The following is a 25,657-nucleotide window of genomic DNA, read 5'->3' on the forward strand; positions in this document are numbered from 1 at the left end:
ACACAACTATACCTGCTGTATCTACACTGCAAGTACTTTGCCATTACTAAACCTGCATATGATGCTTACCCACAGGCTGGAGGTGAGACGGATTTAAAGTTAGGTGGTGAATCCAAGATTGTTAGAGCTAGGTGTAATGTAGAAGTACCCCACCACCCAACAGACAAACTGGATTACACCTACATCTAGACAATGAGGATCCTCTGCTGATCACTTTTATACATATGAACCATTTATGTTACTACAAGGTTATTAGACCTCACCAAGGAGTTCAGTGGTCTACAGCCTACTGTCTATATTTGGTCATGGATCCAAGGAGACATTTAATATCCTCCTAATTTCAACAGTTACAGGTTCACTCATAGCATTGTATATTAAAATTAGGACTAAAAAAAGAGGTAGTGATGTGGTGGATAAACAATGTGGGGAAATGTAGTATTCTTTGCAATAGGCAAGAAGCATTTTCTGGACTTTATTCCATCCAGTTGAAAAGGGTTTCATAATTTTCATCTTTGCACATAAAAACATTTTAGTCTCAGAGTTTGTTTACATTTTAACAAACTATTTGGATTTTGATGTGGGCGACCAGAGACCTGATGTGAACAGTTATATACCACATTACAACCATGTATAGAAGGTTTGCTTCTGCACCAAGACATAGTACATTTGTAAAATTGGCACTCATGGAGATGGGTACAAGGATAGATTAAATCAGGAGTGGATTGGGCATAGATTTTACCGGGAAGCTTCTCAGTAGGCCGGTGGCCCAAAGAGGTCGCCTCATGTACCACTTTTTATTTATTAATAGCCCCCAGTGCAGGGGGGGGGGTGGCAACAATCAAAGGCATTGGTGGTCAGTGGAAAGCAACAGGTAGCCAATCGTGAGGCTGCCTGTCGCTGAAAGGGCTTAGACAGGAAGTCTTTACTTCACTTCCTGTCTGAGGAGCGATGCAGCAGAATGGCCTCTGGGGATGGAGGAGGCTGCACAGAGAAAATTATTCAGAGAGGGGGCTGCACATACAAAACTAATTTTAATGGTAGAGTTTAGGTGGAGACTAATTATTTAATGGGTGCCATTTTATTTGTAGGGTGATGGTGGGGCAATTTATTGGTGGGGCCTATTAAATTAAGATGGGATGAGAGGACATTTTTACATAATTGAATATGGGGCAGTTTTTGGGGTGGAGGGCTATTTATTAAATGTGAATATTTAATAAACATGGATGGTTGGGGAATGGTTATATCAAACGAAAATGCTAATAATTTATTGCTGGGGCTGTTTGGAGGGAGTGTAATAGGTTTATTTATTAAATGTGAATACTGTTAATTTAATGTCAGGGATGGTTGGAGGGTAAGATCTATTTATCAAATGTGAGTACTATTTTAAAGTCAGGTATGTTTCTATGTAGAGAATATTGAAAGAATGTATTAGTAGGCAACTAAACAAGTTGGAGCACAGAGGCATAAACCAGTCGCAGATTGTGCAAAAGGATTCGTGTATTTCTAGAACACAGGACTGGCAACTTTTCCCTATATTGCTTTAGAGATGACCCACTGTCTTAAATCATCACATCCAGGTTTTCCTACATGTTAATACAACCAAATTCCGGTAGTTTTAAATCCCACCTACTTTTGTGCTGGACCCACCTCCAGTTGATTTGGTCCCACCCACATGAGGCCACTAAGAATTTTTTTCCAGGGCCACTTTAAGTTCCCAATCCGCCTCTGGGTTAATGTAACAGTACTGTTCAATACTGTACACTCAGGGCTATATCATATGGGTATTTGAAAGAGGGAGGTATTTACTACCCGAATCTGACCTGAAAAATATCTCAGCAGGTTAATCACGTACAAAATTATTCAACAGAAAAACAGATTCCAAACTAGTTATCTATCCCAACTGGGAAAGTGTATATGCAATTATTACTACAACTCAAAGATATTTCAAACACATACATTACACGACAACTGGTTTATTGCTATAACTACAAAACAAGCCTGGATTGATGTCGGCATTGATTGTTGTAGTTTTTCTGTAAAGGCAATAATTATGTGTGGCAATAGAGCATGTAGGCGATTGCAATTTTAGCAGTTACATTGAGACCTAAAAGGTTTGGTGTATCATAAGACTGAAAGTAGTGTGAGAAAACCGATTAGGAATTCATGATCATTGCATAATAAAATATATTCTAACAAGCTGCTAGAAACCAACACTGCAACATCAATCACCTGCGCATTGAAAGTAGGAAATTACCATTTTTGTTTGTCAATTTCAAATGAGTAAGATATACTCTAAATGTTTCTAAAGTTTGCTGGGTGATAAACACTTGGATTAAGAGTGTGCGCCTCTTTGCAAGGCAACTGGTCCAAGACTTCCATGTGTCCATTCTCACTGTGTTTTCTCCAGATATATAAAACACACAAAAAACAACCAACCCTCCACTATCTAATTTTGCTCTGACCTGACAAGACAGGATGGAAGGATGGATTGCAATGAAAGATGCAAGTCTTCCATCATACAATTATCACACCTCCAGTACTGTGATCTCACCCATTATCAGATTAAGTTAGTGACAAAAAATGGAAAAAGATTTACACGCATCAGGAGAAAGCTGCAGCACATCTCAGGTGACTGAAAATCATACCTTTTAAGTTTAAACTAGATACTGGTCAACGGAGGTTTCATATAAGAGAATCTGACTGTGCTAATGTTACTACTGGTGTATCAAAGGTCAGTACTGGCCTCAGTCTTTTAATCTGTTTATAAAACGACCTTGTAGACAGTCTAGAAGGTAAGGTGTGCATTGTTGCTGAGGACACCAAGATATGGAGGGTTATTAACAAGGCAGGATCTCAACTTACAAAAGAAAGATTTAAACAAAAGGTTAAACTAGCTAACGACGTGGCACAAATAGTTTAATGTAGATAAATGGAGGGTGACACACCTTGGCTGCAGCAATTAGCTGCAACAAAGCTAGGAGGGTGATGCAACTAATTGCTGCAGTAAAGGTGTAACAAAGCCATTTACACATTAGGTGTAATACAACTGGGAGATAAAAATAAAATGGAAAAATTACATAGGAATACTACAGAGGAAAAGTAGTAGCAGCACAGTGCCAGGCAGCAGTTGCAAAGGCTAATAAAATCTTGGGATTAATACACATGATGCAAGCATAGTACTGCGCTACTACATCTTCAATATGGGGTATAGTTTGGTGCATCACAATGTAATACATTCATAGGAAAACTAGAGTGGTTCATTAAATTGAAGGTTGATGCCAAGATTTGTATAAAAAAGACCAAACTTTACATCAAGAACCATACACAGGACAATGACCATAAATTGATAATGAAAGACTTTCACCAGGAGTACAGGAAAAGTTATTTACTGCAAGGTAAGATGGGAGAATTCCTAACCACACAAGGCTCTGGCCACAAAATCACTAATAAAATGTAAAAATGGATTGGATACTTTTCCTACAAGAAATGACTTCTCTAGCTATAATTTGTAGTGGACATTATGGGAGTGAATAATACTAATAGATAATCCTTTTTGGGATCAGGAAGGAAATTTTTCCCCCTGTGAGGTTAAATTGGCAACTGTCAGAGCAGGGACTTTCTTTGGTGTTCCTCTGGATCAGCACAATTACAATTTCTATGAAGTTTAACCTTATAGACTTGTCTTTTTCCAACATTAGTTAATACCCCATGAGGTGTATGAGAGTGCATGTCACTCCTTGTAGTTTGCAAGTGTGCACTGGCTTCAGGAGCATGCAGGAGACGTTCCTGCAGCACACGGATCGCTTAAATGTGACTCGGGTGCCCGGAAACCCCCACTCGTAACTCAAGCCCAACCTAGCTTGGTAATCCTGAATGATAGCCAAGTCTTGAACAATGCTGGTCAGAGTCTTGTACACCTTCAACTCTAACCTGTTTGAATGATAACTGAACCCCACTGCATTGCAAGAGAGATGTTGCCAATACTTCAGTGAGTTCTGAGAGGAAAGCTCTAGAATTTAGAGAGCCAGCAACAATGCTAAGTCAGTAATGTGAGCCTTAGCATGACACCAGAGCAAAAGGATATTAACCTGTCCTGTCAAGTAGTGAAAGTATGGGTGATCATTCCAAGACTGCAAAGTCCTACTACGTTTTGTTTTTTTATATTATATTCTGTTGTCATTCACCAACTGAATACTGGACATTATAAATAATAGCAAGATAGACTACAGCATGCTTAGACAACCTGTGTTTCTCCAACCATTGGGGAAACAAAAATTCCAGTTTGCCATGCGAGCCTTAAATTTGCAAGACAATTGGACAGCAGACTGGTGATCTCGCAAGCTGTTGTAGAATAGTAACACCCAAATCACACAGCTCTAAACTGGTACCTTTTTGCATGTGCAACACTAAACATGGTAGTACAACATGAAGCCTGATCTTAGAGGGGAATCAGGCATCAGGTCAATAGTATACATATAAAGAGCAGAACATTTATCCAGTATGCATTATGTAGACAATCCAACAGTCTTATGTGGGAATAAACACTTGGGGTCTGATGTAGCATTTGCCAGCTAGAAAAGCATATTTCAAGGGAAGTCTCTGTACATACCCAGATAATGGGCACATGCACCTATGCAGACTTGCACAATGCTGGCACTTACACCCACATGTGCCTAGAGACAGAACAGGAGAAGGGACATCCCATCATTGGTAGAGTACAGTAAATGTGTGCTTATGCAATGTGGCTCTTGCAGACACACCTATATATGCATGTTAGGGGTCTCTTTTGCACCTGCTGTGGGGAATGTGCAAACACTCCCTGATGTCTTGTCACAAAACACGTGCATATGCTGCTGATGTTAAGGACGATATGTATGGCCCTGTATATGGCGGAAATGCACTTTGTGCTTTTGGTTTGAAATAGTAATTTGCTACCATTTTGCAGCTAATCTTGCATCAAACCTTTAATGGTTATCCCCATGGGAGAAACCAAAGTGCAGTCAGGGGCATGTTGGAGGGAAGGATGAAGCCCCAGGAAATTAAACAAAGGAGGAGAAGGAAAAAGCATTTACTTTCAGATTTAACTTCCGGTAACCACTCAGATTCAAACTTACGTAGAAAGACCGTCCACATAGGGTCCATATATAGGGTGTTCTCGTACTTTTAGCTGCAAAAAAAAATGTACCTTGTTAAAAGTAAAGTTTGCTGATTATATATATATATATATATATATATATATATATATATATATATATATATATATATATATATATATATATATACATATACATACATATACACACACACACATATACGTAGACACACACACATACATATACACACACACACACTACAGATACACACACACACACATAATACATATCTATCTATATATAAAAACCACAGCTGGTATCAGCACATTTTTACAATGACCTAAGTTTTCATGAGTGTTCCATACATTGTAAAATTTAACAACCCACCATCATACAATTCCCATTGTACCAAGCCTCCAGCACTATACATGTTTGAGGGTTCCTTGGTATGTAATGAAAGATCACACCCCCAGTGAGCTGTGTTCTGCTTAGGGTATCCAGGCACCAGTGTTTGACATTCAGAAGCATGCATGATAACTCAACACGCTGAGGCCAAGTTCCTAGATGTCCCCACTATCTGTAAGGGTGATCCCATCTAACAGCTTGCATTGTAAGCGTGAGGACACTGCAGGACAGTAGGAGCCTAGTGGCATCTGAAAAGGACTGTTGTCGAAGGCAAGTACAATTTTACAGCCTCCTTCACCCACACATCATTTAGACACTCCTTTGGTGCATTGAGGGTGACACCTTCAGAGCTTGAAAGTGTGATGGTACTTGAGTCCAGGTCCCTTGCGAATACTGACCATGCCTCTACTCAGGACTATATCGAGAGCATGTTACTAAGTAAGCCAACAGACAAGTGTAAAACAAGTCTGTTCCCAAAGAGAGCCTCCAGAATCCAGTGAATGCAAAGACAACCCAGGGAGTGCAGAGACCATGGAAGCTCAATGCAGGAGGCCAGGACAGGGCTGGGAAGGCAGATCCAGGAGAGACTGCCAATAGGCACATGTGTATTGAGTTTGCCCCAAGATACCCAAGGATAACAGCCAGCAAAAGCACAAGAGACTGATCCAGAGGTAGGTGCTACATTATATTAATAAAAACAATGTTGCAATACCTTTAAAAACCTTATTCTAAATAGACCATATAGAACAAAAATGGGTGGCTAATTTGTTTTTAAAATTAAAGTCACCACAGTAATAGACCAGAGCTTTAAGTCTTAATTTAATGCTTTGCAGGCCAAGCTTAGGGGATAAAGGTACTAGTTTAGCTGGCTCGTGCATACGCAATGGAACAGAAAGTAAAAGTATTATTTATAACCTTTTAACATTGAAAATATGCTTTATTCAAAGAAAAAAGCATTTCTTCAATGATTTTCTTCTTTCCATCCTGTACTACCTTCATGCTTGTTAAATAGGAGTCTCACCTTGCAACGCACAGGGAAGCAATTGCCAACCAAGGGGTTACCATATAGAATGAAGTGCTAATGAGACCACATTACTCTCAAACACACCCATTTTTTTGCCAATAGAGCTTTTCTTCCTTTGATAAACATAACCCAATATTTCTCCTAGTGCATACCACACTACTTACAAAAAAACAAAAACAAAAAAAAAACATTAATGTCATCTCAAGCAGAACAGTTATTCTCACTTCTATCGGTCCTATTTTTTCAAAGGAATATTAAAACAACTCACAACATAATTAAAAATGGCCACTTACAGCTATCTTGCAGCCCATGTCTCTGGGTGAAGTCAACAAGTCATGAATTTTTTCATTGTAAATTTCAAAATAACTCATTTCCACATGATAGTTAACCTGTAAAGCAAAACATTATATAAAACACTGCTTTGAATCCTGCATGCAAGTGATTATACAGTAATATTTACATGGTGAAATGTAAATTTGCTCACCTTTTTCTGACCAATGTGGTTTATGTTCTGAAAAAGCTCCTGGCAAAACCTTGGAATGATTCCAATGTCTGCATTATAACCCATCATCCTAAACAATTTAAAAATTCAGACATTAAAAAAAAAAAAAAACCTAAAAAGAAAGACCTAGCCAACAGGTGGATCCTACTTTGAAACAAGAAGTGCTGCAACTTTTATCCCAGACCACTTATGTTGTATTTCATTTAGCATTTTCTGCCCTTTTCCTTCTCTTAATATGTTTGCATGTGTTTTACGGTACAAGTGTAGCGGTTAGGATATAGTGAGCAAATACATGTTAAATTGCTTTAGTTAATAAGCCACCAGTTACGACGTTGTACTCTTGGATGGCGTCACCATACCAAATTTGTTCTTGGTAAAACTAAATACACTGGTTGTTTTTGGAGTGTTCAGAAGAGGGTCGCTGAATGAATAGCAGATTGTTCTAAACATTCCCTACTGAGTCAGATATTGTGGTCCTTCTGGTATCTGGTTTATTCTGTGTGGTTTTTTTTTTTTTATTACATCAGTAAAATAGGAGAGCAAAGCAAAAAGCAAAAAAAAAAAAAAAAAAAAGTAACAGTGAAGAAACCATGTTACAATGCAAGGGGTGCAAATTAGTTTTGCACCTTAGGAAAACACAGACTGCTTTTTCATGTAGCACACACATACTCGATAGCTTTATTTTTACACTGAAGTTTAAAGTTGATCTAGGACATGCCCTACCCCAACTGTAAATCTATCCCCACATTTTAAAATTACCTCCACCTCCAATGCAACATGGTTTTGCCAAGGTGCAAAGTTACTCCTTTTTTATGCTTTGCTCTGCTTAATGACTCAGGCCCAATGTGTTTATTTATACTAGGAACACAAGTGTTTCCCTGTATGTGTAAACTTGATTAAAAGTATTACTGTCAATAAATAGGTAATTGAGGGTAATTACAAACTGTCATTAAAGTGTGTTTACAATGTAAGCTGAGCTCATTTTCTCCAGAGTGGAAAAATAACCCTGCAAAATGGCAATGCATATTTAAACACTTATTTTGAAACACTGATATCTTTGAGTTTACCGAATAAGAGTAATTACCAGCTTTTCTATTAAAATATAGTAATTATTCAATTGCTCTTGTAATAGGTTGTATTTTTGACAAAGTTATACTATGTTAGGGGTAAAATATTTTTGTAATTGGTATTGTAATTGGTACGGATATGTTAATAAATGTAATAAAGGCTATAAAACCGATGTGTAATTAGTTCTATTATTTAGCACACAGAAAGCTTGAAATGTGTAAACTAGGAGTAAAACCTAACATTGTTACTTGTGATTACCAACAGTGTTTGTAAAACACTTTCTAAATAAGCTACATGCTGCCAATGAGGATTGTATTTAAATAAGAAAGTTACCATGGTGTGTCAAAAGGCATTCTTGACAATCTCCCCTCTGGGATTGAGGTCCAGTGGCAGGTATAGGGGACATTGCTCTGCAAATCACGTGAATTTTGGAGACTCACATCATTGAGGTCCATGTCCCACCCATTTCTCTAGAGGAGGAATCCAAGAAAAATTCCTGCTATGAATGTTGGGAGTCTTGCGGACATTTAGGCAAGTAGTCACAAAAGTTCAGAATAAACCAGATGCCATGAGGATAATCACAATAGCTGTGTGTGCCATGCTTAATGTATCCTAGCTACCAGACCCTCCAGACGTTTATCTGAAACTTCAATCCACAAATGAAAGTTGCTCAATTTATAGGTTCACAGCAGGTGCTTGAAAGGGTGTGGTTATCCAGAAAGGAAAAAGTACAGAGAAAAAGCTCCCAGCAACTGGTTTCCTCTGCTTATCTGAAACTTGTAATGTAAGCTTAGTTTGGACAGGTTATTAATGCATCATTTTAAAGTGTACTAATCTACACAGTTGAGGTAGCCATTTATTGGAATAGTCAAACAGCATATCAGGTGGCAACTGTTAAAATTCAACAAGATTTTTCAGAAATTGTGCTCCAGTAAATCAGGCATATTACTGAGCAGTGATTTCTAGATGCATCGCATAAGGACGTCTTCCTTAAAGCTACCTCACCCATAATTTATCTCTCTTCCGTCTGTCATAGCTACTCTCAATAAATCTATTGGCGTATAAATGGGATACTTCAAAGCTTTAGACTATAAATCCAGAAGTCTAAAAAATTAGAACTCCACGTACAAGAGGTTGAAATAAAGTAAATATTCTGTTTCCCTTGCAGTTTATACTTTGACCAAACGTTCTACTGCTCATCAGAATTCAGATCAATATACCAGGCTGGTTACCTATTACATGCGATACTACTCTACTGAAATTCTTTGCACAGGGGTTCCACTTACGTGTATGACTTCCCAGATCCAGTTTGACCATATGCAAACAGACATGTGTTGTATCCTTGAAAGACCCACCCCAATAGAGGCCGAGCCAGCTGTTTGTAAATCTCCTCTTGAGAACAGTGCGAGTCATCTCCAGGCCGTGAGACGGAGAAGCAGAAATCATAATGAAAGTTCTTTTGGTTGCTCTGGGAATAATTAATATGTACTGTTTGTCCTGTAACAGACACCACACTTTTGTATCCATTTGATATCTCTCTAAAGGAAAGGGCACAAAAAAAAAAATTAAAAAAAATTAGAAAACTAATCCTGTTAGCACAATCTTGCCCTCCCCCCACCCATCTTATATCTTCCCCACTCTCCCTTTACGCAGTGAACCAGGGCTTGCAGCTTGTCTCTTAGCAATCTGACAGGCAGCAAAAGGGGAACTTCTACAACAATATTTTGTGTCCAAGGGGTATAGTAATGGGGGTGTGTAGGGATGAAAATTGCTGCATGGGGGGGATGGCTTGGGAGGTTGAATGAAAATGGCTGCACGGGTGGAATGGGAATGATCTCTCGTGTGGTGGTTACAATGATGTTCTGTGATCTCTGCATTCATTAGAACGCTAAATACTACTCAGATGGGTCTGGTAGATGTTTGTATTTGATTATAGCTCTGACCAAAATGTTCATATATTGCCCATATATGCCTGTGCTATAGGGTAGTTTTATTTGAAAATAATGGAATGTTTTGTTTGACCTAAAGAGCTTAATCATTCAAGGTTTGTTTACATTTTTGCATTATAATACAATATTTGCAAATGTTTCAAAACAGGACCCCAATTTTCCCAGCAGCCAGCTAGCCAACAAAGCTGCAAGAACAGGCAAGAGAGAAGAGCAAGAACAGGTTATATGGCACAATCTGTCTAAATTGGAATGCTGGTGAATGCTCCTGATTATTCATATTCAGGACAATTCTTATATGTCAATACATTGGTAGTGGTGGTGGCAGGGGGTTGGGTCGGTGTTTAGGAGGGAAATTGGGTGGTAGTTTGAGTACACCAAGGGATCCTTTCCTGGTTTAAGGATAACCATTATCACTGTTTCTGGGTGAAAGGTGTCACCTTTGAGAATTCTGTTGAACATGGACCTTAAATGGGGGAGGGTGCAAACGTTTTGTAGTAGGACACAGGTAATCTGTCTGGGGCCTGGGACTTTAAGAAAGCCATAAAGTCACAAAAGCTCTCTAATCTCCTCATCCTCAATCTCCCTGCTCAGTCTATTTGAGGTTGACACATGGAAGACCACTTGAGATGTCTTTAGTTGATTGTATTGCTTGCACAGCTCTTTTGACCTTAAGTCTGTTTGCTAATAAAGAGCTTGCCTTATTGCTCTTTTCATATAATCATTGGCTAAGCCAACAGAGATCTTTCAGTTTTCTCAGCTAGGGTATTAGAGTTCGCTTCTGGTAATTCTTCCATTTATGGGCACTTTCAAGAAGTTGCATCAAAGCGGTAAGCTTCTCTATTTTGCACTTTTGATCTTTAATGCAGTGGGAAGCACCATACTAATGGTAAACAGGCATGGGTTTGTATGTTGTTGAAGAAGTAATCTGCAATGCTTTCTCTTACTTTCTCTTGGAATTGGTGGATTTTCAGTAGTGTTTAGTTTAACCTCCCTGGGGGTCTACCCTTAGAACCATCAAATAGTCTGACCAGGGATTCATTTGTATTGATGAACTCCCTAAAATGATGTGACATAGTGCTACCCAATAGCACGTCTAACAGATCTATTCTGGAATAGATGTTGTGAGGACAAGAGTGAAAATTATAATTGCATGATAAGTTTGACGTAACCATTTTCAAAGAAGGAGTCAAGTGATTTGATGATAATTAGTCAAGTTTAACTCTTGTGTACACGGACCAACCAGTCTAAGTAGACCAGAAGGTAAAGATTATACATTTGCACATATCTTTTATAGGCAGTAATCTTGCCATCCCTACGCAAAGGGAAGTTTATATTGACATCTACACTGATTGGATAATTATTAAATAAGTGCACCTCCACATTAAAGAATGTGCCTCCCCGACCACATCTTAAGAAGAGACGCTTGATGTATGAAGACAAATACTCTATAATGTTTCTAAATAATCCCTGGTGCAAATCCGTGCCAGCTGTGCAAAAGTACATTCCAAGAAGGATAAATCACTAACAAACCTTTATCTTTTGCAAAACTAGGTCACAGAAAAACAATCATAAGTACAATAAGGGCCTAAGGCGGTTGAGAGGACTCCAGGTGTCAAACAGCCTGTTCTTTAAAGTGTTAAACTCTAGAGTTAGTCCAGGAGGAGGATCTGTCTAATGTCTGGTCCAAGACTGTTAAAATCTGTCTTTCACGAGCATGCTCCTGCGTTGTGTTGAGGGGCCAAATAGTGTTACTTTTTTTTTTACCTTTACCAGAATCTGTGGCTGTCATAATTAAGACAGTGTAAACGTCGGCACTTAACCGCTGACATTTTCAGATCAGCAGGCTAAATGCAGACACTTATATTATGCCGACAGGTTAACAATGTCTACAGTGTGATTGGCGACATGCACAATGCCAACATGAAAATGTCGGCAGGTTAAGTGCCGACATTTACACTTTTGCAATTTACCTGACCAGAATTACTTCTTGCCGGTGAGCATGATAAATCTGCCTTAAACAAATTTTGATCAGGAGGACAGCACAAGAGGCATGGAGCCATGAAGCAAGATTGTGACACCATTAGGTTTGGTTTGGCTGCAGTGGAAGGCGGTTGGGAATCACCTGGAAATTAGAGATATGTGACTGAAGGATCTAAAAATGGGGTTTCTTACAGAAATATGTCTCCGTGAATTCTGCATAGAGTTTGAACTAAAAGTGATATTTTTTTGAGGGAAGTATCAGCTGTTCAGGGTGTCAACTTTTAGCGGCATGCATACTACACTGGGTAAGAGGTTGGATTGGGTTCCCCCGAGGTAGAGAGAATAAAAATGAAAGTATAAAAATAAAACAAGGAGTAAACGGGATGTAGAGATATATAAACCGTGTAGACAGTCCAAGAACTTTGTCAGTGAGGGTAGATAGAAACAAACACTAGTGTGGATAAAGTGGATAATGATAAGAGTGCCAGGACCCAGGAAGGAATGGAATGCAGGGAGTGTTGTATGGATATGGAGGATATGTTTTGATTTTTATAACGTTTACCTCAAGCAAGGTTTAGACAGGATAAAGAATACAGTCCACTGTGGGTTTAGCTGCAACTTTGTGGACGATTACAGTCTGTCTACAAAGCAAAGATAGTATGTCAGGCTAGGACAGTTTCCCTGTTGGGAGGGCTAGTTCTAGAATCGAATGAGACATCCCAAGGTGGTTCACTTTCTTGTGGTTTAGGGGCAGAGCGCTCTGTGACCTTTCTATTCGGATTCCCCCGCTGAAAATTTTCCTGGCGTGATTCCAGCTTTGTGATGCGGGCAGCCATGTGCTGGATATATCAGTATTGATGGAGGAAACCGCCTTCTCTAGGTAGGATTCCAATATGAAAAAATGTAAGGTTTCAAGGTCTATATAGACAGGACAACGAGGAGAATTAGCACCCTCTGATGGAAAGTTATGTGCTACTTGTGCAGGCAAGTAATGCTTATACTCGTCTCAGTGGAGTAATGTGGTGGAGTAAAAAATTGCACCTGTGTATTAGAATACATTAGTGGACCAGAGTTTTGATGAGAAAGATAGATATGGATGAAGGGTTCTATCAGAGACCTATTTCAGCTGTGAGAATGCCAGTATGCAGAGAGACACGCTGTCAGATGCACCAGTACTGGGGGTATAATGGCAGGCTAAATAAAAGCCTCATCAGGTGAATGGGAGAACCACTATGTGGGGTTAGGAGGGGATTATTGTAAATCACAATGAGGCACACCATGTGTTATATCCCTCAGTGTTGCCCCCAGGAAATCCATGTGCAGCAGGATGGGACAAGTTACAGGCAGCACAGTGTGATTGGTCCCTTGTCAGTCATGATAGGAGAGATGGATACAAGTCTGGGTGTTTGTAGTGCCTGCTAAGTGCACTTGGTAGCAGATGCCAGAATCTGATTTATGTGGCTAAGGCACAAGGATCAGGGTATCACAGCAGGTTACACTTAGTTCTTGCCTGGGTGCTAAGGTAGCCTGTGACCAGTCAGGGCAGAATACCAAATGAGGCCCAGCCGGGTGGTCAGATGGCTGTAGACCAGTGGTATAAGTCCAGTAGTTGATCCAAGGACAGAGACAGTCAATGGGACAGTCTGGTATTGTGTCCCTGGGGAATCCTCTCAGGTAGAATGGTGTCTGCACTGGCTGATGAACCGGTCGGCTGTGTAGTGGTGGATTACCGCAAGATCCCTCAGGTGGATGTAGCTGGATCTAGATAGATCTTCAGGTGCCAAGACAGGTATACACTCTACTTTTAAAGCTGGTATGCCTGGGGGAATAGTGAAAGAAAACCGTGGAACATCCATGCGCCAATGTTTACTAGGGCTTAGATGGAAAAGAGAAAAAATTCGTAGTTAAGTGCTCAGATAATCTCATTGTGGTCTCAATGTCTGCCAGACAGAATATAGTAATATTGCTGCAGGTTTATGTACATAAAATGCCAAATAAGCTTAGACTTTGTTGCAGGAGCTCACAAAAAACTTCTACTTGGCTCAGATGCCAGGCTCCCAATTTTGACACATTTATATAAAAGGTTGGAGAGATCCTGGATGGGGAGAGAGGAGGGGGTGTTTTTGCGATATATAAATATATGGTGCATAATTACTATACAACAGTAACTATAAGAAAGAAAAAAAAAATCAAACTAATACAACTAAAAGGAGTCATTGTTATTAGCAATACCAGTCTCTTAAACATGTGGGAAATTTTGAAACTATTAATTTGATTTTGGGGCTGGTGGTGAAATTAGGCCTTTATATTAAATGGGAATATTATTAATGTTAATGTCTGGGCTGGTGGGGGTATGTCTGTTTATTAAATGGGAGTGTTATTAATTTAATGTTGAAGCTAGTGAGAGGAAATAGGTCTAACCAATAGATAGGAATGGTATTTATTATATTCTAGATCCAACAAAGCAGCAACTGAGCTTAATACAGCAGCAGCATCAGGTAGTCAAACTAAAAGAACAGGTAGGAGAACAGCACAAGGTTGGAGAATGGTCTTGGACTTCTAGTGGGCTAGGTATGTTGCCACTGCCACGGCAGCCACTTCAACAGGGACAAAGGGGGGAGGGGGGACCTGAGCTATCTTGCCCAGGGCACTGAAATATCTAGTTACAGTTCTACTAGAGCAGTATATTTTGGTATCTTGAGTCTTGCAACTTTACAGTTGTCTAGCAAAATTACAGAATTTTCATTAGAAAATAGCTGCAAGAGTCTGTTCCATGAGCTTTGAATATATTAAAAAGTTTTTCTATGTATTCAATTGGTGAAAGATAGATTGCTTCTTTTAATGAGAATCCCAGAGTATACCTTGCTAAAAAGTGTGATCACTCCCCATTTGACCATATTCACTCATCAATATTACCTTTCATTTAGAGGTCTGACACGTATAGCCACTGTTACTGCTGCATTCTCTGGTACGCCAACTTCCAGTTGGCCAATGGCCATAGGGCTTTTACTTGGCAACAGATTTGTTTCTGACAAAACCTCTGAGCTATTGGGAAAAGTACGATCTGTTCTTCCATAGCTGTAGCGAAGAGTAGGAATTTTGCAACCAATCCCACCAGTGGGTTCTTTAAGTTCTAGAACTTTGTTTTTATCATCTTTTAATTGAGTTTCCTTTTTGGTAGGTTCCCAATCCATTGAAGATCTGCCATTGTTGGCATCACTGGTTATGCTTTTTTTCACCTCTACATGACTGTCCTCTTCATTAGGAACATGGTCCGTGTGTTTCCTAAGAAGAGGTAATCTGCTTTTTCCCAGTCTTGGCCCAGTATCCACTAAATGTAATGGAGGTTCTTGTCCTTGATTTGTCTTTTCATGCTTGCTGGAGACAGGACATTCTGTAGTAATATCAAAAGATGGGTTTCTTTTCTGTGCCGACTTTCCCATCTGCAAAATAGAAGGCTTATTGTCTTTGCTCCCATGACCACCGTCCATTCCTTTCCACCTGCTAGGATAAAATGCCTTTGAAACCATTGTAGTCAGAGCTTGCAGCTTGGTTGGTGCATTTTCCTCAATGGTGGCATTTCCTAGGGTAACCGAATTAGTCTCCATGTCTTTTTCATAAATGGTGGAGCTGTGTAGGGGTGTCATGGAGTATGAAAGAGAACAGACAGAGAATGTATTTCCTGTTTCTGTAGTGAAAGGTATGGTGTGATCACCATCCACATCATCAATCGGAGAGGGAATGTCGCACATTTTCTTAAAGAAAAAAAAAATAAACACCTGAATGAGAAACATTTTTCACTCAATTACAAATTGTAGAGCAATTGTAGTCTATTCTACTTCAACTTCTAAGTTTATATAATTTCTTTTGCCCATTTAAGTGGTGCTTGGCCATAGCGTGATATGTTTACTATTGAAACAAATTCCATCATCACTGGGATCAAGTGATGTGTCTGGCTTTGCACAGATTAAATTATGGAGTCACTCATAGGCCTGGTTATGGATAAATTAATGTTCTACAGAAACAGGAAACCTTTCACAACTGTGCCTAGAATATACTGGTTACACTAGACTTCATTTATGAAGTGACATTACATAGCACTATACAAACATACAGTGACATGAAACAGAATGTTTAACATTTTATGTACCACTTCCTGAAAACTAAAAGAAAATTAATGTTTTAATATTACAATCATTTTTAGAGTGTTTATCAGGTTGCACTTCAGTGTGAAGAAGTATCTATCTCGAGTTAAACATATACAACTTTTTTTTTTTCTATAAAGCATACATAATGCTCAGTAATTAATTCAGATCCAATCTCCAGTGTTGTCGATATGCAGGCATACATGCATCTGATTCTCAACGGCTAATCTGGCAAAAGCCTAGGACTTGAGGTGTTGGAAATTGCCAGAGAACTTCTATGCTTGCAACCCACACTGTCTTTTCTATATACCAGTAAAACATTGGTAAGTCTATTCTGCGCATGCATCTCTCTCTTTATATATATATATATATATATATATAATTGAGGTTGCAGTGGAACATCTTCTAGTGGTTATTACCATAGGAAACCATAGCAATCATTGTCCAGCAGCAACTGTTCTTAAGTGACACTTCTTGATTGAGTTTAATTCCTTACAGTGTCTCATGGCATTGTGTCACACAACATAGGAGAAAATCTTTCAAATCAAAAGATAAGTGAAATATTAAATGGGGATGAAAAATGAAACATTCTAATGGAAACAGAATATTGGTCTGTTTTTCTTATTGTTATTCAGCCAGTTGACCATAACGTAATTCAGATGTGCCACAACGTGGCACTAACCATATTACCACTGGTGGTGGTATTCAAGCACTCGGAGGTAACTAGTCTGGCTACCAACTGGCTGGATGTTTGAATGTAGCACCATCATCCATCAATGATTAAATGCCAAAAAAAAAAAAATTATATCTATTGGAAAATATTTAAATTTTGTTTAAAGGCTACTTTAATGCTCTTCTCAACTTGGTCTGGAAATAAATAACTTTATTGGTTTTGTCCAATAACTAGATGACCCAACGACCCCAGTCAAATCCACCTATGAATATGTTTGAGTAAAGTTACATTTTCTTGATACTGTTTTTTAAAAACATTTTACCATGAAGAGACCGACCATAACACCCTTTTGCAAGCAGACTGCAAACAACTAAACTCCAGACAATGTTGAAGACAAGTACAATAAAGCAAGTTCTCTAATTCAGAGCTACAGCAGTAAAGCCATTCAAGATGCTGAGTGTACCATACACCAGTACTTATTGACATCTGTTGGTGTACATTACCGGATACCTAAACATATGTTCTTCTCAACACACTAAAATATGTAGTAAAGATCATTCATACAAATTTGAACAATCAACACTGAATTCTCCTTACTAGAATCCCCCAATTTTTAGCTACGAGAGGTTCAGCACTAAAACCAATAAAACATGACTTATTCTGTTACTTCAATCCTTCTGTCTATATTGCATAGGCAAAGCGCTCGTAAAAAACAAAAAAACACAGAACTTCCTTTTCAGGGGAAAAAAGCCAGTGACATAGCAATTCCTTACTCTAGGACAAGCACTTCTCAATTAACAGTATGATTGACCAGGTCCAGCCAGTGGAGATTACTTGAACTATATGCTGTATTGAGGGGTCCAGTTGATCTTTAAGATACATACTGTGGCTCACAAAGGCTTAAAAGAAAACCCTAGTAATTGTTCCTTTTAAAAATTGGTATATTTTAAGTGTTTTGTTATTCTTCATTCACTCAAGCTATATAATTTTTCAATGTAAACTTGTTTCTATTTGGTGGCACAGAACACATTTCTACATGATTTGTTGTGCACATTTCAATTACTTATCAATGGTCACATTTGATTTGTTGCTGCGATTGGCATTTTAGGCTTTTATTTTGTTTGTTATTTAAAATATTTTTTATTTCCATTTTTATGGAAATGTGAAACAATTTAGCCATCACTGAAAAGTGTCTGTTCCGACAGCTTATTTAACATGAACCTAAAATTATTCACGCTGCAAGAAAACAGACTTCTAAAATTACCACCGATTACAGGAAACGTGTGCCCCAGGACAGCACCCTCACAAAGTCATTGACTTATTATACTAGGAAAAAAGTTTGCTCAACAATATTGTACAAATTGGTCCCTCCAATATAAGCAAGCCTTCAATCAGTTGCTTAGGTAGTAGTGTTAGCCACCCCTATTTTTCATCGGCAGTACAGACTGATGCCTCAGAATGTGATCGGTGACAAGCTAGCCTCTTGTAAGATACTGGACCAGGAGATTGCCTATACCACCATCGAGAAGTAGTGTCTACCCATCATATAGGCACGCAAAAAGCTCGAGTCCTATCTCTTTGGCCAGGATTTATTGTCACTGAACGTAACCAGCTCAGCTGGGATCACACTGCTGAGTACAATGGGCAATTTCTTAGACGGAGTTTAGCATTGCAATCCTCAGACTAGAAGTGAATTTGAGAAGAAGGAGTTGGGGAATGGGACAAGAGTAGGGTGCTGGGCTATTTCAATAAAAGTTAATTCCATCTAGTATCCCCTTGTCAGTATTAGGTTATCACTAATTACTTTTAAATCTTGCCATGTGGGGCTTATGCAGTAAACGTTCCACAATGTACCTGTACCCTAAGGGAATTCGTATCGCTCCAGCACACCACCACCCCTATACCAGTATAAAGCCTTCAATCCCCAAAAAACACAAATTATTTGCGTTGACTGCTACCACTCCATACAGTAGGATTATGCTTTAGTGGCTAGCTAATGCCCACCCAAGATGCCAGTCATTCGATTTTGTCCATAAACACCATCAACAGTTAAACCTTTATTCAGGTGATTGTGATTTTTGTACCCATTGTACTCATCCTCTCACTGTACCAAGGTCCAAACACACTGAGAACCAAGCCAAGCATAAAAGAAGAGCGTTAAAATACATTTCTGACCGGGAGTATGGCCTAATATTACCTCCCGAGTGGCTGCTATTGGAAAATTTTATTGGACTTGGTGTGTGCCTGCCAAAAGCAGGATGACATCAGGATTGGCCACTGACTTTCTGGCAGAAGCAAAAAGGGATTGCATTGTTGGGTTCATCACCAGGAGGAAGGTGCCAAAAAGTACCCAGGATGGTAGCCAGCGGCAGGCTGGGCAGCATCTGCCCCCTGGACAGTCCCATAGTGGACTATCTTGGGCTGGGTAACCTGCATCTAATAGGCTGCCGAGTCGAGTCTTGCCCCCCCTGGGCTAAAGATTGCCAGTCCTCCCCTGATTGTAGCACATTCTCTATGGGGGTTAAGTGATTGTATTTGTGCATTGTTCTGTTGTAAATTGGTTAATGTGTTAGAGACACTTATTAACATTAACTTGTTATATTTAAAGATACTTGCCCATGTGGTAATATATACCCACAGCATGAGTACTAGAAGTAAGACTGAGATGGGTCAAGTAACGCAAGGTGTCAAACAATTGCAAGAGTTATCGATTAGCTCCCGCAAAGTACCTTTGAGCTAACTGTGTACCCTTTTGCAGATGTACAGTGAAAAAAAAATGGACTCAAGTGTGCAATATTAAATTAGAGTGTTAAATCATGCATTTGGGATAAAACAAAAATCTGAAAGCAGAATACAGAATGAATGATGATGTAATTCAAAAGAAAAGCGCCTTGGAGTTATAGGTCCAGGTGATATGAAGGCAAAAATGCAAACAGTGTAGCCAAGCACCGTATAGGAAAAGGTATCAATAGCAGGAAGTGGGATGTTATATTGCTACTGGTAAGACCTCAGCTCAAGTACTGTACACTTCTGGACGGCCCATCTCCAAAAAGACATTAATAAAAAAAAAAAAAAGATTCAGAGAAGGGCTAATATAATAGTGCCAGAGCTGCATAACAAGTAAAATAAAAAATGCATGGGAAAACCCTATGGCTATTAAGACTTCAAGAAAAACAAACCAGACGTGTATGTACGAGAATAAATACATGTATTAGTAAAAAGCTCTGTAGCTTTTCAGTAATTCCAGATTGTGTGATGCAAAAATACAAGATGCTGTGTATAAATTGATATGTTTGCTCAAGTACAAGTACACATTTATTGTGTCCTTTATGGCAATATATTACTTTACTATCCAGATAGTTTTAAACCAATATTTCTAGTCCTTAGAAATATAAAACTTCCATTTCCAGACCTTGTTTAAAACTTCTCCACCAGAGGCCGGATCAATTTAACAATACAAAACAACAGAATTATGAGTTAATGTTAAGTTTATTAATTCAGAAGAGATTAATGTTTTTTTGCATTCACCCCACATATTTATCAAGATCCAGGCTCCATCACAGAAGTCTAACAGTTTGCACCCTATGTTGATGGGTGCCACTATTTGTGGCTTCTTCCCTAGAATGTCAGCGATTGTAGCATTTGTCTTTATCATAAATAAATTGTCATGCATTTCAGGCACAACAAGCCAATGCATATGACAAGTAAAAGCAATGTACAGTCAAATAGATAGCAGATCCTTATACAAAATACATCATAGGAGCAGCTGTGCTTCCTCTGACTTCTACCCTCTTTGCTGCTGTCCGTTTGTCACTTTTAATAGATTTCTTGGGGAGAGGATTGATTGTGTTGGCAGACAACATGTGGGATGAATCTCTTACGCTGAAGGCAGTGTTCAAGGTGCTGTGAGGGTTATCACCTAGGGAGGAACCTCAGTTCAGGTCCAATGAAGAAAGCATCTCACCTCTAATTATAGTCCAGTAAGCTCCTTGCCACATCCCAGCTCAGGGCAATTCCTTTGCAAGCCTCTCTGTGACGACACACCAGACATGTCTATCTTGCTGTAGAAATGACTGCTACATGCTGGCTTTACACTCCCACAGTCCCTGTGATGGCAAGAAGCCTGGGAAATTAGTATTGCACCAGAGCCCTCACTGGGATACAGAGTTAGAAATACACCATCCCTTTAACCTTATTCTATTCCCGCAGGTCCAGCAGTAATGTATTGCAGAATACTACTTAACATCTGCCCCCGGGCAGAGAATGTGTTAACACAACAAACACCATATCACTCCTTAAAAACAAAATGTAATTACAAGACAAACTTCCTAGCTGGCTTTACATAGGTTTTCATTCCCTGAAAGAAACATTTACATGTACAGTATAACACCCATTTTATTACAGAGGGGAAAAAAAGCTGCCAATCCGTTTATCAAACAGTTCTCAACAGCAGATGCAAAAATAGTTTTTCCTTTTTCAATAGGTAACATTTTTTTATTGAACAACTCCTTTAGTGGTGTTTACACATTTAACATGCTTAAGACCCACCCTAATAGTATCGCTGGTAATTAGAATATCATACCAGAATTTTAAAGATTAATATGAAGTAATTTCGCATTTACTCAGAGCTTTATTTTGTATTGCTCCCCTGTGAACCTATAATCCTAAGACTACAGGTTTTCACTAGCACTTTCAGTATAGCTGCCTTCTATCCAGAAACACATGCATACAAGAATTGTATAAAAAAAATTGCACTTAATGTTTGCCTGAACAAGCCTTTAGAACATACCCAAATATTGTGGGGTATCGGTGATTGGAACAGATGGCATGCAGAGCAGCAGTGAATGAGACATACCTCACAAATTTTCCACCCATGGGATAAAGCTGTCCCAATTGGGATAGCAGACAGAGCCCTTAAATCATGACTGTACCGCTTAAACTAGGAGACTTGGTAGCTATGCTTAGAATACATCTCTAGCCGCTTTGATGCAATCAGGTTAAAATATAAAGATACAGTTCAAGTTTTCTTCTGTCTTTTTTTTATGCATGGTTGCTGCAATGAATTAAATTTAAAAAATATATAAATATGGATTGCTTTAACTCACTGTGAGCAAGTACAGATGGGGTTATTTTAATGCCTATTGACATCTAAGGCCTTGAATGTGAAATTAGGAGATCTTTATGGTCACCAGTGGCAGAACTACCATTGGTGCAACAGGTGCGATGCACCAGGGCCCATGGAGATAATGGGGCCCGCTGCACTGAGAACTAGCAAGCTGTGCCCCGGTTCCCTCCTCCACACTTGCCTGCACCAGAGCCCACAGCTCACTAATTTTGCCTCTGAAGGTCACCTATAGAGTACATGCCTAAATAGCAGGACGGAAGAGATGATGGCTTATAAGTCATGTCTCAATTTACAAAATTGTTCTGTGTGCAGATGTAGAAGGCTGCCACTGCAAAAAATAAAAATAAAAACAAATCTGTCACACATGGAAAGACATTTTTTTGCTTCTGTGCAAGTTTAACATGAACTCTGCATTAGCAGTCAGTCAGTCAGTCACGGGGGTATATTTACTAAACTGTGGGTTTGAAAAAGTGGAGATGTTGCCTATAGCAACCAATCAGATTCTAGCTGTCATTTTGTGGAATCTACTAAATAAATGACAGCTAGAATCTGATTGGTTGCTATAGGCAACATCTCTGCTTTTTCAAGCCAGCAGTTAAGTAAATATACCCCCTGATCTTTTTCAGTGTTAAAGTATGGCAGGAGGCATGCCTGCTGAGAAGAGGGGGGTTCCAAAGACTTTCTGCCCACTACATCATACTATGACTGGTTTCCATGGTAACCAAATGAGTGAGCGAACTAAAAAGCTTGAAACACACAATTTAACAAAGTGTCTTTACAGGCAACCAGAATGATTCATTTAAGGAAACACCATTGTATATGTGATTGTACCTTTTAAAACTGTAATAAACCCCCTCCCTTCCAAATAGTAATACAGTGAGGTCTCATTGTTAATGGGAAGGAAAGGAGTATAGAAAATTTCTTAAATACAGTTAAAAACATTTTCTGAGTAGCAATTTCTCCTGCTCTCAGAAATTCAAGTAATTAAAATCTTATTTAAGATCAGGGAATTATTTCTGAAGTAAAACCAGCAGCCATTCCTACAAGCTATGGTGGAATCTATAGACAAGCCACAGCGGGTGGAGCAGACCTTTGAGAGGAGCTTGATGGCCAAAACTAGAGTGCAAATGGATATAGTCAGACAACTCAGGAATTCAAACATAAAATGTAGAGATCGTTCCCCCAGACAAAAGATTACACAGACAGTGAAAGTGTATACATGTTCCCCATTGTACCTTCTAAAAAAATATAGCAAACATGTCTTTGTAATCCTATTATTCTTAATAAATATTGTCAGAGATGGTTATACAGCTACTATATAATCATATTATTGGAAGATTACCACCCATCGTAATAACTTATTCTATTTATTCCCCATAACTCACATCAGAATCATAGATAAACAGTGGGTGTTCTTTCCATGCATTATATTTAAAATAAGTTTAGTTGAACCACAACTTAATTACTGCCGAGATTACTCCTTCTGACATAAATTCACACTGGTAATTAATCCTGCAAACAAGGAAACTCCACAATAGTCAACATAGAATACAAAATTGTCCGTTTACATGCAAGTGCCCAACTACCAGATTTTCACCATCAAGTAAAACAATGATGCAATCTATGCATCAAAATTATTAGTTGATAACAAAGTAAAGCCTCTTATAACAGCAAAGTGTCTATCACCACTTATTGTAGCAATAAAAAAAAAATACCATATATAACAATTTGCCTTTATTTTAGCACTGACAATTGAGCAATATTCTGCTACCTGGGATAAAATAATCCACAGCAGTAAGAGCTACTTATCCATCTGGAGGCCTCCTCTGCTCACCTGAGCATGCAATTTCCCAGAAATATTTACATCCCCTTTATTTTAAAATCCTATATATTTATTTATTTTTTATCAATTTTTATAACCATTATTGACATTTTGAAACGGCGTTAACAGAAAGGTTGGTTCCACCCAAGAAGAGGTTCTCGCCTTTGCCCCATTTGAAGAATAGCCCTCAAAAGGGACAATTTCAAAATATTTCAACCCTTTGGGACTGCCAGTTTTGGAAAACTGTACTGGCATAATTTAGGACTCTAAAACATCAGGATCTCCACCAAATCTATAAGCCACATGTCTGTCTATAGGTGACTGTTCATACAGAGTATGAAATGCACAGTACATTAAAGAACATGACATACAGGTGTGCCCTGCACAACCCAGTCCTACACATTTAACAGTAATTTAAGTGTTAAGCACTTTTAAAGGAGCAATTCCAAATAAAGGAGCAGTTTGCATCTTAGAAACAGTCATACATAGTTACTTTTGTCATAGTTATTCCAAAAGTGTTTTTTCCTCTAAAATCATTGTGTTTATAGAAAAAAATTGAAATAATTGTTCTACAGTATTAAGATGGAGATCTGTTCATTTCATACATTGCTATCGGATACTACATTAGACTAATTGTGGTATGCAGGGAGATGTTTAGGAGTAATTTAATATGTGAGCAGGTAATAAACCATTTTTTTTGTGAACTTACCTTGAATGACCAAGATATTTTGAATCATAAAAAAAAAACTTAGCATAAGGGCAACCCCCAACTACATACATTTACTTATAAAGTATGGGCATGGCCCTGCACATCCACCATATACATATATATGCTCCCATGTGAGACAGTGTGCCTCTAATTAGTGTCTTAATTAATGTCAATTTAGGGTTGAAATTAACCCCCAACACTGAAAATCAAAACAAGTATGCTATCTTATGTTGGTATTAAATAAATTGCAGCATAATAATTCTGGTCATTATGAGTTAAAATTCAAATTACTTGTATGATCAATAACACAAATATTGGGGGTTCTCCTTTCACTCACTGCACAGGTGAAATCCAAAGTTATTAACTAATAAAACTCAAATGTGTTTGTAACTCACAGCAACCACACATCCAGGGCCTGATTCATTAAGGAATGTAAATGCCGATACATGACACATTTTGTGTAAATCGCTCTGCTCATGCCTAGAAACGGACTACATGCAAGTGAATACAGCCACATCCAATTCATCTTCGAGCGCAAAGGTCCTTTATTACAGCCTACTATTTTAGAGGCAGAAATGGGGAGTGGACTGGGTGTATGCACGTAGTCAATGTACAGTAAGGGCGTGCCAAGACGAACGCACACAGCATTGTCCAATTCAAGTTTTGGGCATCTCAAAGGCAGGGGCGCTGAGAGGGGGCGGGTACAAATTCCTGGGGCACAGCCTGCCTGGGGGCCCATGCCCTACAGTCTGGTAATTCATTTATATTTATTTATTATCTTTCTATCTGCATGTGACACGCGCGCACCCGCAAATTGGGGGTGTTAAGGGGGAGAGAGCAAGCTGACAGCTTTCAGCAGCTCTCCGTCCCTGGACAGTGTGTGACATCACACACTGTCCCAGCCGCTTGGAGAGCAAGGAGGAGGAGCTTCAGCTCAGCTTAGGTAAGTGGGCTGGGATTGGGGGGGTTATGATGTTTCTTGGGGGGTTGTGATATGTCTGGGGGGGCTTATGATGTTTCTAGGGGACTCTGATTTGTTTTGGGGGTGCTTATAATGTGTCTGCTGGGGGGGCTTATGATGAGTCAGGAGTTATGAAGCGGGCTTATTATGTGTCTGGTGGGGTTGTGATGCGTCTGAGGGGTTTAGATGTGTCCGCCAGGG

At 39.0% G+C, this 25,657-nt stretch overlaps 2 protein-coding genes across 2 annotated transcripts in view; one reads left to right on the top strand and one right to left on the bottom strand.

The window, feature by feature from the left end:
- Window positions 1–24,553, bottom strand: part of LOC142101665 (kinesin-like protein KIF14) — a 92,805-nt gene extending 68,252 nt beyond the window's left edge. Inside the window, exons 1-6 of the mRNA XM_075186058.1 lie at window positions 24,496–24,553; window positions 14,938–15,776; window positions 9,379–9,630; window positions 7,007–7,094; window positions 6,816–6,911; window positions 5,115–5,167 (exon numbers count right to left, since the gene is read on the bottom strand). Of these exons, the coding sequence (XP_075042159.1) occupies window positions 5,115–5,167; window positions 6,816–6,911; window positions 7,007–7,094; window positions 9,379–9,630; window positions 14,938–15,773 (1,325 nt within the window). The 5' untranslated portion in view covers window positions 15,774–15,776; window positions 24,496–24,553. The remainder of the gene's footprint in view (window positions 1–5,114; window positions 5,168–6,815; window positions 6,912–7,006; window positions 7,095–9,378; window positions 9,631–14,937; window positions 15,777–24,495) is intronic.
- Window positions 1–25,657, top strand: part of PSMB7 (proteasome 20S subunit beta 7) — a 979,390-nt gene that overhangs the window by 867,666 nt on the left and 86,067 nt on the right. The window lies entirely within an intron of this gene.

This window comes from Mixophyes fleayi, chromosome 9 (genome assembly GCF_038048845.1).
Source record: "Mixophyes fleayi isolate aMixFle1 chromosome 9, aMixFle1.hap1, whole genome shotgun sequence".
NCBI classification, from domain to species: domain Eukaryota; kingdom Metazoa; phylum Chordata; class Amphibia; order Anura; family Limnodynastidae; genus Mixophyes; species Mixophyes fleayi.